Source organism: Zalophus californianus, chromosome 14, assembly GCF_009762305.2.
Source record: "Zalophus californianus isolate mZalCal1 chromosome 14, mZalCal1.pri.v2, whole genome shotgun sequence".
In the NCBI taxonomy this organism is placed as follows: domain Eukaryota; kingdom Metazoa; phylum Chordata; class Mammalia; order Carnivora; family Otariidae; genus Zalophus; species Zalophus californianus.
In genome coordinates this window covers 24,502,810-24,515,829 of record NC_045608.1, presented here as the reverse complement: position 1 = coordinate 24,515,829, position 13,020 = coordinate 24,502,810, and the positions used below count along the sequence as shown (strand labels likewise).

Genomic DNA, 13,020 nt, shown 5'->3' with positions numbered 1-13,020 from the left:
GCAGGACCTGCACACGAACAGCCCGCGCTACAGCAAGGGCTCCTACAATGACTTCAGCTTCGTGACACACACCAACAAGGAGGGCATCCCCATGCGCAAGGGCGAGCACCTGGGCGAGTTCAACCTGGGCTCCACCATCGTGCTCATCTTTGAGGCCCCCAAGGACTTCAACTTCAAGCTGAAAGCGGGACAGAAGATCCGGTTCGGAGAGGCTCTGGGCTCCCTCTAGAGCCTCCTTCCTGGCGGCTGAGGAAAGCTACCGAGGGAGCTTTCTCAACAGAAACGGGAGGGTCTTTTACGGGGAGCCTCCACGGCTGCCTGGGGAGGGGACAGTCTCAGGGCTATGGGGCCCGACCATGCAGGACCTGGCTGACTAGTTCCTGCCGTTCTGAGGTGTGGGTGAGGTCAGAGCCCATGTCGGCCCTGGACCTACGTCGTCCCTCTTCCCACCCTAAAGAGAACATGCAGGCCAAGATCTCAAATTCCCTTTTGGAGATTTTTTAACCTATTGTATAAACTGGAGACCCTACATCTCTTGGCTGGGTGTTCAGTTGGTCTTCATTTCTGTTGTAAGACAGAAGTGGTTACATACGTTCCTGCTGCTCTCATCATTGCTTTCAGCCTCCCCTGCACTGACTGGGCTGTGCTGCCCCCGGAGCAGCGCCATGTGGCCTTTAACACAACCGCTTTCTGTTCCCAATTCACCCCACTCTGCTCGTTTGGGAAAAGCTGTCTCTTTGCACTTGGCGGCTGAACACCTCCTCCTTGACTCCGCCAGCATCACACGAGGGGGACTGATGGCATGGCGCTTGACTGGCCCCAGTGAGTGACCTTCCAGAGCTGGCGAGTCCTCTTTCCAGTAGGCAAGACCAATTATTGAACCCCCGCCCCCCAGTGGTGTCCAGAGTGAATGGACAGGCAGGTAGTGGCGGCCAGGCAGGGGCCAGGGGAGAGCTCGTTCCACCCCCCACCCCACCCCCATATCCAGACCCACAGAAACGTGGTAAGTTGCTGCTATTGATTCAGGGGCTTGTGTTGGAGGCAGAGGAAGGAGCCTTGGTGTATTGGGAGGGGGGCGGGTCAGTGCCTACAACACCTGTCCCCAGGTAACAGGTACACGGTCCTTAGGGAGCCACGGACAGTGGGGGCCAGGGTTCAGGTTTCCTGGGGACGCTGTGAATTTCTCCTGCAGGAGAAGCCATTTGAACTCTTTCAACTGTATCAGTAGCACAGTATTTTTGTATGAAAAGTGGGAGACTTCTGACCAGTAATTCATTTAATTGCCACATTTTGAAATAAAAAATAAAACTCAAACTCATTGCAGCCTTGCGTTCTGTTCCTGGAGGTGGGCTGAGGCCTCCCCGGGGCAGTGACTAGCACAGAGCCCGCCGCAGGGCTTGGACGCGGGCGATGCAGGCGCTGATGGGCTGGCGTTGGGCCTGGAGCTCAGAGGCCAGCCGCTGAATCTGTCGCTCCACCTGGGGGATGGGGCAGGGGAGGGGAGGCTGAGCAGAGCCCCGGGGGGGGGGGGGGGGGGGAGGGGGAGGGTGGGAAGCCCTTCGAGGGCTGCCTGGGGCCTCACCTCCTGTAGTTCTTCCTGCACCTGCCGCTCTGCTTCCTGGTCCTCCGGCCTGGGCTCCTCGTGGCTCAGTTCCAGCCACCGGCGCAGGCTTCTTGCTTGCCGCTGACAGGACCTGCCCGAGGGAGACACCTGCTGCCAACCTGGCTGGGCCCTTGGCCGCGCGCCTCCAGGTGGGGAAGCAGTGCATCTGCTACTTCGGCGGGGGTGGGGTGGGTGGGGGGTGGTGGTGGTGGTGCGGGGAGGGCAGTTCTGTTCCCGTCGGCCTCCACCACCCAGCTCCGCAAGCACCTTGGGTGGGCCTCAGGACACCCCCTCCTCTGCCCTTCCCCCGCCCCCGCCAAGGACCCTGGCAGTGCGCTCTGGAGAAACAGCTGGGGTTTTTCTGGGTCTTACGAGAGGTTCTGCTTCATGGTCTGATAGTCCTGCAGTTGCTGCTGGATGCCCTCCAGCTCTGCCTCCAGGTCCATGGGGCCCTTGGTGACAGAACAAGCTCTTGGATCTGGACCACGGTCCCGGCTAGGCCAAGGCTGAATGGAGGGATCCCAGGCATCGGGAGTGGCCCGAGCACCCTCGGTGCTGACAGGCTTCAGCTGCGCACCCGCGCTTGCGGAGCCAGGCCTGCCGGTGCCTGTGAAGTCCCCAGGAAGCAGCAGGCGGGAGTGAGGGACACTGGCTGGGGATGGCGAGGCCTGGGCTGTGAGCCCAGGGGTGGTGGGCTGTGCAGGTGCCTGTAAAGGGAGGATGGATGAGCACAGAAGCAAGGAGGAAGGCTAGGGGAGAGGCACCCAGGCTGCCCACCGACCAGCTCACCCAGGCCCGGCCCGGCCCTGCCCCTTTCTTCAGACCTGACATGAGGAAATCCCGTAAGCAGCCCAAGAACACCCCACACCTGTGCAGTCCAGTCCCATTCCTGCCCCAGGGCCTGGCTCGGCACTGCCCCCGCTCTGAGCTGGGCCCCTGCACTTCAATGAGGAAAAGTGGTCCAGGGCAACCGTCCTGGGCAGACCACACATCTACAACCCTCCATTCCCTTCTGGTGACCATCGACCAGCTGTGGGCATCAACTCTTGGGGGGGGCCCAACCCTGCCGCTATCTCCTCTATTACTGAGCACTCGTGCCTTCTTGCACCCCCTTGCCACCTGTGCCCAGACTCCTCCATCTGGCTGTCACATGCCCTGGGGAGCCACCGCCCCCCTCCTCCCAGGAACGATTCTCTTCGGTTCCCAGGGGTTTACCTTCAACAACTACATCTCAGACTCTGTTTTGCTTTCCGGCCCTGACCTCCTCCCCGAAGCCCACACTCAGAATCTTGTTGCTTTATCCCAAATTGGACAGGTTCAAGACAGACTCCTCAGGCTTTACCCCAGACAGGCCTCTCCCCCCACCCCCCGTTTTCCCTCTTTCCGTAAAGAACTCCTTATTCCTGGAGTTATTCATGCCAGAAACCCAAGAGCCATCCTGGATTCCTTCCTCACCCTTCTCAAACCCATCGGAGGAGGTCCTGCCTAGTGTGCCTCCCACGAGGGGCTCTGCCCGCAGCCCAGCCACCACCTAAGCCTGGCTCCCGGCACCTGCTGGCCCATGGGATCACAGCTGCCAACCGGCCCCCACTACTTTCTACTTAAAATCCAGACGCTTCCCCTGGGCCTGTTGGACCCTCCGTGATCTGCAGTGTCTTCATCTATGTCCGGGGCTCTTCTTCGGTCTCCACCTCTGGGACATAAGCTTCACCAGTGGGGGCCTCAGCAGCCTTTACCTACTGGGTCCCGAGGACAGGGGCGCCTGCACTTGGTGAAGGCATGAGTGGCCTCCCAGCACCTTCCCGAGCCGGCAGTGCTCTTGGAAGCAAGCGAGTGTGTGAGGAAGAGCACCGAAGGCCAGACCGAAGTATGAGACCCCAGGTGACCAGGAGGACTTACCCTGGCAGGCGCTTGCACCCCACAAGGCATGAAGGACGAAGGGGGCAGCAGCTCTGGGCCTGTATTCAACGTGGGGGGCAGCTTTGGGCCAGGGTGACCCAGCAGGGCCCCGGGCTGGGGCAGGACGCTGCTTGGGACCAGTGCTGTCCAGGCCACTGGCAGGAAAGGCCGCCTCAGGGTAGGGCCTGCAGGCTGGGCCACACCCGGGTCGCATGCCCTCGGTGCCTCAGGCCTAAGCAGAGGGACGGCAGGAGCTGGTCAGGCCGCAGCATCCGCCTGAGGAGCAGGAAGGAAAGGAGGCCACCCACCCTAGGACCACACAGCATACCCTTTCCCCCCGAGGGTGCCACACCCCAGGGGCCTCTGGCTCGGCACCGGCTCCAGCAGGAAATGTGGGCGTCGAGGTTGCTTTCTTGCCAAGCGGGCAGCATTGCTGGGAAGAAACACAGGCCTGTTCCTCTTGGCTGCCTGGGGCATCCAGTCCGGCCCCCTCCAATCTTACAGGGAAACGGGGGGCCAGAGAAGGAAAGGCCCTGGCCCAAGGTCAGCAGGTGAGCTGGAGTGGGCCTGGGCCCCAAAGTACTTCCAGTAATTCCAATGAAGTGAGCCCGATGCTGTGGGGATGCCTCGGCCGCCTCATTTCATCTGACCTCTGCAGCCACCCAGTGACACAGGTGCTCCTCCCACATCAGAGGGGGAGCGGGCTCATCGGGGTCAGGCCCTGTTGGGGTCCGGCGGCAAGGGAAGCCGAGCAGACTGAGGCCCAGGCCAGTCCCCCACCCCAGTGGTGACCTCCGCCAGGCTCAGGCAGTGCTCGTCACTCTGGGAGCCGACAGCTGCATCAGCCAGGTCTTTGGGGACGGGCCAGGTCACGAACAGCGGGGCTTCCTAGAGGGAGCCCATTTCCTGGCTGGAAGGGGAGAAGCAGGGAGACTGGAAGGTCTAGGGGCATGAGGGTGGGGCTGCCCTACAGCTGATTACTTTTTTTTTAAAACTACATGTTCTCTCCCCCACATGCTGCAGGTACAGAGGCTGAGGTCCCTTCGGTTGGGCTTGATGATATGGGAGGGACAGGGTCCTGCTGGAGAAAGGGGTCCACGCGGCTCAGCTGTGACCCTCCCTCCTTGTGTAGTCCAAGTTTTTACTCCCGGCAAGAAGCAAGGAGAAGAGGCGAGGGATGGGCTACTCACAGCTCTAGGAGGTAGGGGTCCCCAGCAGCCAGGGACAGGCTGCCCAAAGCTCCTCGGGGCCCATGAGGATCTTGTGGCTTCTTGGTCTCCAGGGCAGCATCCCCAGCCCCAGCCTCGACACAGGTGGAAAGGGGTCTGTCAAATGTCACTTTCCTGCTGGGCATGGTGCATGTGAGGGGCCGAGGCTCCCTGCCCTGGCCCAGAACCTTCTGTTTCCAGAGCATGGCACAGCGATGGACCGCACGGTGGAGACTGTGAGCCGCCTGCAACAGGCCTCTGGTCAGGTCCTGCCGTATCCTACCCACTCCTCGCGAGAAGGGATGGGGGACCCCTCACCTGCACCTGCTGCTGGGCATGCAGCTGCTGCCGTAAGGCCTTCATGCCAGCTGTGAACCGCAAGAGGCGCGTGGCGCCCTCCTGGAGAAGCTGCCGGTGGTAGGCCTGTATGGCCTGCTCCTGACGCGCCTTCTTTCTCCTCCTTTCCAGCACAAAGCCCAGCCACGCGGCCCACACCTCCAGGGGGAGGAGGAGATGAGGCCCAGTTCTCCCTGCTTAAGCCTCCCCCCGCCCCCTGGGGCTGTCCCCACGACCCAGCCTGCCCTCCACTGAGGCGAGGTCTTTCCCTGGGAGAGGCACGCACAGCAGGGGGCGGAGGCCACCGTTACCTTTGCCTGTAGTGAGAAGGACCAGAACCACAGGGCCCGGGCTGTGCCCTGCTGCTCGCGCCTCCTGTTCGCCAGCTATGGGCCGGAGACAGAAGATCATGGAAATTTTGCCCTCAGGGAGGCTGCTCTGACCACGGGGTCCTGGTCACTCTGAGACCCTTTTCTAGCAAGGTGCTGCCCTCCCTCCACTGGGAAGGGCCCAGCGCTGCCCGGTCCTGAGGTGGTGGACCAAGGAGTGTGCCTCTGGGAAGAACAAAGGCAGAGCCCTGGGGACGGGAGCCAGCGGGGGCAGCGTGCTGGGCATGACGCAATCCTGCCTGGTGTTTTATCACGTCCTGGGCGAAGGCTTAAAATGGATTCATATTAATTTTTGGAAATTGCCCTAAAGTATATTTTAATGTGACATTGTAGAAACAGGGCCCTGAAGTGCCTTGGGCTTGTACAGGTCACAGGTGGAAGGAACCGGGCAGTGCCGGGAAATGACCGGGGTTAGGGGAGCCCTGGGACGAGGGTGGAATTAAACATTTTAAATGTGGGGGGGGGGCGCCTGGGTGCCTCAGTCAGTGGAGCGTAAGGCTCTTGATCTTGGGGCTGTGAGTTTGGGCCCTATGTTGGGTGTAGAGATTAAATAAATAAAAATAATAAAAAAGTTAAATGTGGGTTCAGGAAGCAGTAGGAGGGGGAAGGGGCTTCTCGCTGGCTCCCACCTGTTGTTTCCACTGGCAGAAGCAGGCCCGGCTGCGGGTCTGGGCCAGGAGCTGGGCACCCTGCCTCTGCAGGAGCTGGGGAGAGAGCAGCTAAAAGCAGTCAGGGCCCTGTGTGCCAATCACCTGAGCGCAGCCTCGGGTGAGAGGCTCCGGGCCCAAGAGAACTGTCCTCCCATCCCCAAGAGCAGTCTTGGACGAAGCCAAGGCCTCCTGTAGGAGCGTCGAGGTGACTCTGGAGGCCCCCCAGCTCTGACATCCCATGCTTCAGGATGAGCCAGTTTTCTCTACTGGGCCACCTTTTGCCTGGAGGAGACCCGACCCAGAGGCTGGCTTCCCTCAGCCCTCCCAGAAAGGCCCCTGAAGCCTTGTGCCCGCAGGACCCCAATCACCCAGCATCCTGGTGGTCATGGGTTTTGCCAGAGAGCCCTCCTCTTCCCCAGGTGATGGTCTCCTGCCTGGGAGCCACCGCCTGCCTCACCCGCTTCCTGACACAGCCCAGATGGTGCGCCTTCCACCGCGCCATGGCCTGCAGCAGCCGCCGCCGGCCGTGATGCGCAGCTGCCCTCCTGAGCTGGGCTCTCTGCTCGGCCGCCCTCCGGCCTCGGTCCCGCCAGCGCCAAAAACACGTCCTGAGACAGCCTAAGGCAAATCCGAGTCAGAGGTTGCTCTTATGGGAGGGTTTCTCCGAACCAGTTTGCAATGGTCAAGGTTTGGAGAGCTGAAAAGGTCATGGGGTAGAGCTGGGGTGTCAGCCCACACTCGGTGAAACAGCCACATGGGGACGGTGGCCACTCTGTGACATCAGCTCTGGCCACCTTCAGTGGCTGCAAGCACCCCGGGGGCCAGAACCTGGGCTGCTGTGCCCCCAAGGGTGGGCCAGAAGCACCAGGCTGTCCATGGTGGCCACATGTCTGCAGCGCCCCCCGCGGAGCGGCCCGCAGGATGCTGCCGGACACACAGAGGAGACCCTCTGTCCAAGGGAGTGGGGGGCCATGGCCCTATTTGGCCAGAGAGGAAAACCAAGGCTCAGGGAGTCCAAGCAGCTCCAGCCAGGCCTAGGAGGAGACAACAGTGTCTGCTGGGCCGAGTCTGATATCCTGGGCTCTGCAGGCAGGCAGAGGCTACGGCATGCATTTTGTTTCTGTGTCACCAGATTCTCTCTTGAGGGAAAGCAAGCACTTTCTGCTGTTTTTCAAGAGGGTTGGTACCCGGGCACTGATGCCAAGGTGGGGTGTCCTCTCCGGGGCCTACTGGAGGCGGCAGGGAGGGCAGGTTTGCACGCCTGGAGGTGAAGCCTTAGGACCAAGTGCTGATGCTTCCTGGATACTGCTTCAAGTGGGTACCTCTCACTGGATCCTTACCACAACCCCAAGAGGCAGGTACTATTATTCCCATTTTACAGATGGAGAAACTGAGGCTCAGAGAAGCCTTGCTGGGGCCGCACAGCCAGCATCTGACCCTGCCTGTACCAGGCTCTCTGTTGAATGTGTCTTAGAACACGTCACCCTGAGCTTGTCCTCCTCCAGCACCCAGCCCCACCCCTGGGCTGCCAAGGCGTGCCTGAGACTCGAGGCCTTAACTAAGCCCAGAAATGGTTCCACAGGTACTGAGTGCACATCTGCTATGTGCTGAGAACACTGTCTTGCCACATGGTCTCGCAAATCCTTTGTACCACCTGTACCAGACACAGCAATCCCAGGGCCCGCCAGGTGCTGCCACCGCCTTCTACGGAAGGCTGCCTGCCCCTCGGTCCTGCGGAGAGAAGCAGCTCCAGGCTGCACCCCATGCCTGTCACCTCTAGCACCCGCTGTGGCCGCCTGACCCCCCACTGGCAAGGCCTCTGCAGTGCTGGATGCCAAAGCTCTGTCCAGAGGCCACGGAATGGGCTGAACCCCTCAGCTTCTCTCTTGGGAGTGACCTGGAAACATAGCACTGGTTTCTGGGGGGGGGGGCAGCTTGAGGACACAAAGAAGCCCATTAGGGGTGGAGTAGGTGTGGGATGTTTGACCCCACGGTTCTGTCTAGAGAAAAGCAGAGATGTGTGTTTAGCCACGTAAAACACTATAGTCAGAACCAAACCAAAGTTGATCATTTTTTGTCCTGGAGCAAACAACTTGATCTGTTTTCCCTATGGTCCGATTTAAACCATTCCTGTTTGTTTTCATTTCCGGTTGTATTTTCATTTATTGTAACCACTGGCTGTCCTCTCATGTCCCTACTGCAGGGCCATAGGCCTCAGTTTCCCTGCATCTCCTCTCTGCTCCTGTCTGGACAGTCTTCCCCAGGCTGTTTGTATAGCAGGGAGTCAGACTGTCCAAGGCCACTGCTCCCTGAACACACAAGGGCCCGGCTACACAAGGAGGCAGACACCCCTCAACCTTGACTCCTTCGTAAGAATCAGATATTAAGCCTCGGTCTTACATTTGGACATCAACTGGTTGGCACCTGGCTGGGAAGAGAATGCTATGATGCACTGGATTGAATGGTTACCCCTCCCAAACCCAGAACCTCATCCTGAACCTCAGAACTGTAGTCGGCAAGACGGTCAGTGCAATCAGCTGACACCATCCTGGGGGAGGACTGGCGGCCTTCTAAGAGAGACGCAGACGCAGGGAAGACAGCCCTGTGCCCTCAGAGGCCGAGGATGGAGGGATGGGTCTGCAAGCCAAGCAACAGCAAGGACTGCCTGGACTGTCAGGGGCTGGCTTCCAGGCAAGGAAGGATTCTCCACTCCAGCCCTCACAGGAATCATGGCCCTGCCGACACCCTGGTTTCGGACGTGGCCTCAGAACGCCGAGAGAACAATTTTCTGCCGGTGGAAACCTCCCAGTTCGTGGCACTGTTATTTAGCCACAGGAAACTCACACGCGTGAGAAGAATACAAAGACTGAGGGAGAGCAGATGGAACACAAGACAGTTCTGTGTCCTTCACAGCCCTCTCCCCGGCTGCCAGGAACTCCGCTTACCCTTATCGAGCACCTTCCGGGCCTCCTTGATGGCACAGTCCTCCTGTTGTCGGTAGTATATCTGCACGGATGCAGCCTCCCGCCACTGCACCAGGACCTAAGGGGCAGATGAAGGGCACATCCTGACTTCCCAGGAAGCCCAGCTCTGCGGGCAGCTCCTCACGGAACAAGGCCAAGCGGGGACACGGCACTCACACACATTCTGGAAAACGCCGGCCAGCCCACAGACCCCAGGCCACAGACCCAGCCCCCGGTCCCCACAGGAGGCCCAGTATTGCAGGCGATGGACTGTTCTATAGAAGCAGTTAAACTTCCAAGCACGCCATCAAGAAGTCAAGGCATCACACGGACTTTTGTTCTGTTATTACGTGTTAAACAGAACTATATGTTACACGCCTGCAGCCTTTCTGAGACACACAAGAAATCACACCAACAGAGCACTTTAAAAAGAAGTCAAGCAGCTGGGGTTGCTGCTCCCCGGCTCCTGAGGCACAAACTCTATTCCCTGCAAAAAAAAAAAAAAAAAAAAAAGGCCTCCCTTCCGAGCCCTGAGGCCAAGCAGAGTCCCGAGTCCCGACCCTCCTTCCAGGGCTGGCCCCAGACAGCAGACTTTTCCGACAGCAGACTAGGCCTTGATTTGAAGTCACGGTTCCTCACCCTCGGGAGGCTTCCGAGTTGTCAGGACCAGTCTCCCCCCGCCTTCCAGCAGGAGAACCGCTGCTGTTCAGAGCTCCTGGCATGATGCTTTCCTCTAAAACAGCCGCCGGTGCAAGGACCACTTCTGTCCCTTCATTTCTGAGTACCCCCTGGTGTGTAACACCCCTTCCTCCCACAGTCGTGTGCTGGCACGCCCCCCCTCCTCCGGCGCATAGGACAGGCCCCACCACGCGGCCTTTGGGGGCCACTTCCCACGGATGATGACCAACAATCTCACGTTCCTGGAGTGCACGAGCAGGAGTGCGCATCCTCTGACAGATTGAAGAGACGGAGGGGCACGCTGACTTAGTTTGTCCCAGTGGGAAATTCTACATGTGTAGGAAATATTGGTTCTGATAAGAACCAGTCTGCTCACTATGTTTTTGTTTTGATGGATATTGGTGCATAATCCAGCAAAAAAATAAATAAAACCCTACTGCTCACACGGCTGTTACGTGTGCATGGAGGAGGGTGAGTGAGCCCACGTCCTGGGTTCCCCATTCAGTGTCTAGCTTTGGGGCCACCCCCTCGCAGCAGCAAGGTCCCAAGCCCTCCTGGGCGACCAGCTGGTCTCCGCATGTCTCACCTTGGAACACAAGGTTCGCCGGTAGTGAGCGCTTGCTCGGGAGGTTTGCTGGGCTTCAGCCACACGGGCCAGGGTGTTCTCTCTCCAGCGACGGAACACACACCTGCGGGAACACAGGCCGGGGAGATGGGGTGACACTAGTGCGGAGAGACAGGGGGAGGTTTCCAGTGAGTCATTCCTGCTTCTTCAGCCCACTAGTGCCTCAATCGAGGATGGACTCCTCGTACCTGAGAACATCAGTCTCACCAAGAGCCACGTTTATGACAACACACACAACACACGGCTGGTGAGCACCCGCTCTGTGCCAGGCACTGGGGGAGCACCAGGGGCACCACGGTGAACAAGGCCAAACACCACGTCCTCGCGCACGTACATGACATACAGCAGGGACCAGGTAGTGACGGTACAGGCGAGTCATGCCACAGTAAGGCACAGAGAGACGGGAGGTGGCAGAAGGCCACTGGAGCCCCAGCACCGTGCTTGCTGCTGAGTTAGTTCCGTCACTCTTTCTTACTCCCCATGTCTGAGGAGCTGCATGGGCACTTCCCCGAAGGAGGGTGTGGGTGTTAAGTCCACAAGGCCCACCACTCCCAGGCAGCCTGGAATACCATGTGCTGAACAAATCCGGAGGGAGGAAAAGAGTGGAATGAGGGAGGCCTGCCGGGAAGGAGAGAGTGAGAGCTTGGTTTAGCAGGAGCTAGACGACGGGCTCCTGATGGAGCTGGAGCTGACAGAGCGAGTGACCTCCAAGGCTGTGGGAGATGCCTCTGGAATCCGTGAAAGGCCTGGACAGCCAAGCTGGGAGGCACCTGAGTGGGGGCTGAGGCAAAGGGAGTCCCTGCAGCTCTGGAGCAGGAGACACGGAATCGTGCAGGGGAGGGCACAGTGTCGAGAGGAGCAGGACGAGGGAGCTCGCGCACATGTCCCAGTGACAGCTGCCTCCGCAAGGCCCCAGGCCGCACACAGCAGCTTCGAGACATGCGGTGACCCAATGAATGGAGCGCCTGCTGTGCAAAAGCCCAAGCCAGGCTGCGAGCAGCACAAGGAGCCAGGCCTGCCCGCCCTCTGGCCCCGGTCAGGACGCCCGGCCCTGCCTGGGTCTGGATGGAGCGCGCCGTTCCTCAGGCAGGGCCCGGAGACGCGGGGGCACTCACCGAAGCAGCCGCCTCCCGTGCTGCCTCTCCCTGGCCGCCACCTCCTGGAGGACGCTCCGCACGCGGCTCTGGTACGTCTGCAGGAGACCGAGGGGACCAGTGGCCGGCCCAGCCTGTGTCCCTCCGCAGCCCCGCAGCGCTCACCCGGGAGCGCGCCGAGTCCCACGGCCAGAAGAGCACCGGGACAACAGCGAGGGGACGCTCTCGCTAAGTCCTCACTCATCAGTCAAGCCACTGGGCTCCTGGACAAGGGGCCGCTTCGATGCGGAGGCTGGTAACCCCAGACTCGTTTTTGCTGTGCCGAGCAAGGCCACAGGGGGTGAAACCCGCTGTCCGGCACACGCGCTCTGGGAGGGGCAGGGAGAACAAGGGAAGGACACAAAGTCCCCACTGCTGCCCCCCCCCCCCCCCCCGCCCCGCCGAGGCCAGCAGCCGCCCATACCGCCCAGGTGCGCAGCGCCCCGCGCAGCAAGGTGCGCCGGTGATGCAGGCGGGCGCGCGTCAGCTTCTGCCGCTCGGCAGCGCGCAGGGCCAGGCCCTGCGGACAGAGGGAGGGCCGGGGGCCGGGAGGGGCTCAGCCACGTCTCATCTTGCACCCGTGGGGTCCTCACCCCCCACCCCTAGTCCTCATCTAGCAATAGGTATCTCTCAGGGGTTTTGTGGGGATCCGATGGAACAAGTGCTTGACTTGGGGTAAATGCTCAAGCATTTTTACCCTGAGTAGAGTGCCTGCAAATGGTTAGGCCAGGACTTTTAGGTTCAGTGAGTTCAGACCAGAGCCAGAAGGACATGGGATTTTGAGCCAGTCACCTCACGTCACCAGGTTAGTGCTTGCCCCTGTGCTGCCCAGGCTGTCTCCCAGGCTCAGAGGCAGATGGCCACCGTGGGGCTGAAGCCAGACCCACGTGTCTACTCGGAGTCACGCTGACACACAGCCCCACCTGTCCCCAACCACATGAGGTGGCGTCTTTGCCAAAGCCTTACCTCCTTCCACCTGCCCCAGGCCCAGTGCAGGATCCGAGCCGAGTGGAACTCTGCAGCCAGCACCAGGCCGGTCTTCCTGTGGGGAGGGCTGAAGTCAGCACTGCAGCCTGGACCCGGCCAGGGCCCTTTCGATGGGCACCCCTCACAGTCCCTGGCCCCTGCCTAGGTGTTCTTAAACTGGTGGGGAGGGAGGAATCAAGACCTTTTCTGGGGGCTCCTGGGTGGCTCAGTCAGTTAAGCATCTGCCTTTGGCTCAAGGTCATGATCCCAGGGTCCTGGGATCGAGCCCTGGGTCAGGCTCCCTGCTTAGCAGGGGAGTCTGCTTCTCTCTTCCCCTCTGCCCCTGCTTGGGTGCTCACTCTTTCAAATAAATAAACAAAATCTTAAAAACAAACAAACACCTCCTCTGAAGAGTGCCAGAGGATTTGGGCTCTCCCCTCAGGAAAGCGAGCACCTAATTAAATTCTTGCAGCCAACCTGACAGGGCTCAAGTACACTGAAGTACATTCATGTGCTGGCGACTCAGGAGATTAAAGGTGCCCAGAATTTGAGAGTCAGGGGGAGATCTGC

The 13,020-nt window shown here is 60.0% G+C and overlaps 2 protein-coding genes across 22 annotated transcripts in view; one reads left to right on the top strand and one right to left on the bottom strand.

Annotated features, from left to right (window-relative positions):
- PISD (phosphatidylserine decarboxylase) overlaps positions 1 to 1,316 on the top strand; it is a 42,795-nt gene extending 41,479 nt beyond the window's left edge. For 2 of the 6 annotated variants that reach the window (XM_027575781.2, XM_027575783.2), the window contains exon 9: positions 5 to 1,315. In XM_027575781.2, the coding sequence (XP_027431582.1) occupies positions 5 to 229 (225 nt within the window). In that variant the 3' untranslated portion in view covers positions 230 to 1,315. Of the gene's footprint in view, positions 1 to 4 lie in introns of all 6 variants that reach the window. The other 4 variants (XM_027575786.2, XM_027575787.2, XM_027575784.2 and 1 more) reach the window with 3 other exon arrangements.
- Positions 1,317 to 1,336: 20 nt separating this feature from the next.
- SFI1 (SFI1 centrin binding protein) overlaps positions 1,337 to 13,020 on the bottom strand; it is a 97,796-nt gene continuing 86,112 nt past the window's right edge. For 15 of the 16 annotated variants that reach the window (XM_027575769.1, XM_027575768.1, XM_027575771.1 and 12 more), the window contains 15 exons: positions 12,451 to 12,526; positions 11,909 to 12,004; positions 11,467 to 11,543; positions 10,313 to 10,415; positions 9,031 to 9,127; positions 6,543 to 6,703; positions 6,065 to 6,139; positions 5,358 to 5,432; positions 5,029 to 5,205; positions 4,693 to 4,955; positions 3,831 to 3,935; positions 3,503 to 3,734; positions 1,976 to 2,310; positions 1,583 to 1,694; positions 1,337 to 1,478 (listed from right to left, as the gene is read on the bottom strand). In XM_027575769.1, coding sequence (XP_027431570.1) covers positions 1,374 to 1,478; positions 1,583 to 1,694; positions 1,976 to 2,310; positions 3,503 to 3,734; positions 3,831 to 3,935; positions 4,693 to 4,955; positions 5,029 to 5,205; positions 5,358 to 5,432; positions 6,065 to 6,139; positions 6,543 to 6,703; positions 9,031 to 9,127; positions 10,313 to 10,415; positions 11,467 to 11,543; positions 11,909 to 12,004; positions 12,451 to 12,526 — 2,089 coding nt within the window. In that variant the 3' untranslated portion in view covers positions 1,337 to 1,373. The remainder of the gene's footprint in view (positions 1,479 to 1,582; positions 1,695 to 1,975; positions 2,311 to 3,502; positions 3,735 to 3,830; positions 3,936 to 4,692; positions 4,956 to 5,028; positions 5,206 to 5,357; positions 5,433 to 6,064; positions 6,140 to 6,542; positions 6,704 to 9,030; positions 9,128 to 10,312; positions 10,416 to 11,466; positions 11,544 to 11,908; positions 12,005 to 12,450; positions 12,527 to 13,020) is intronic. The other variant, XM_027575774.1, reaches the window with a different exon arrangement.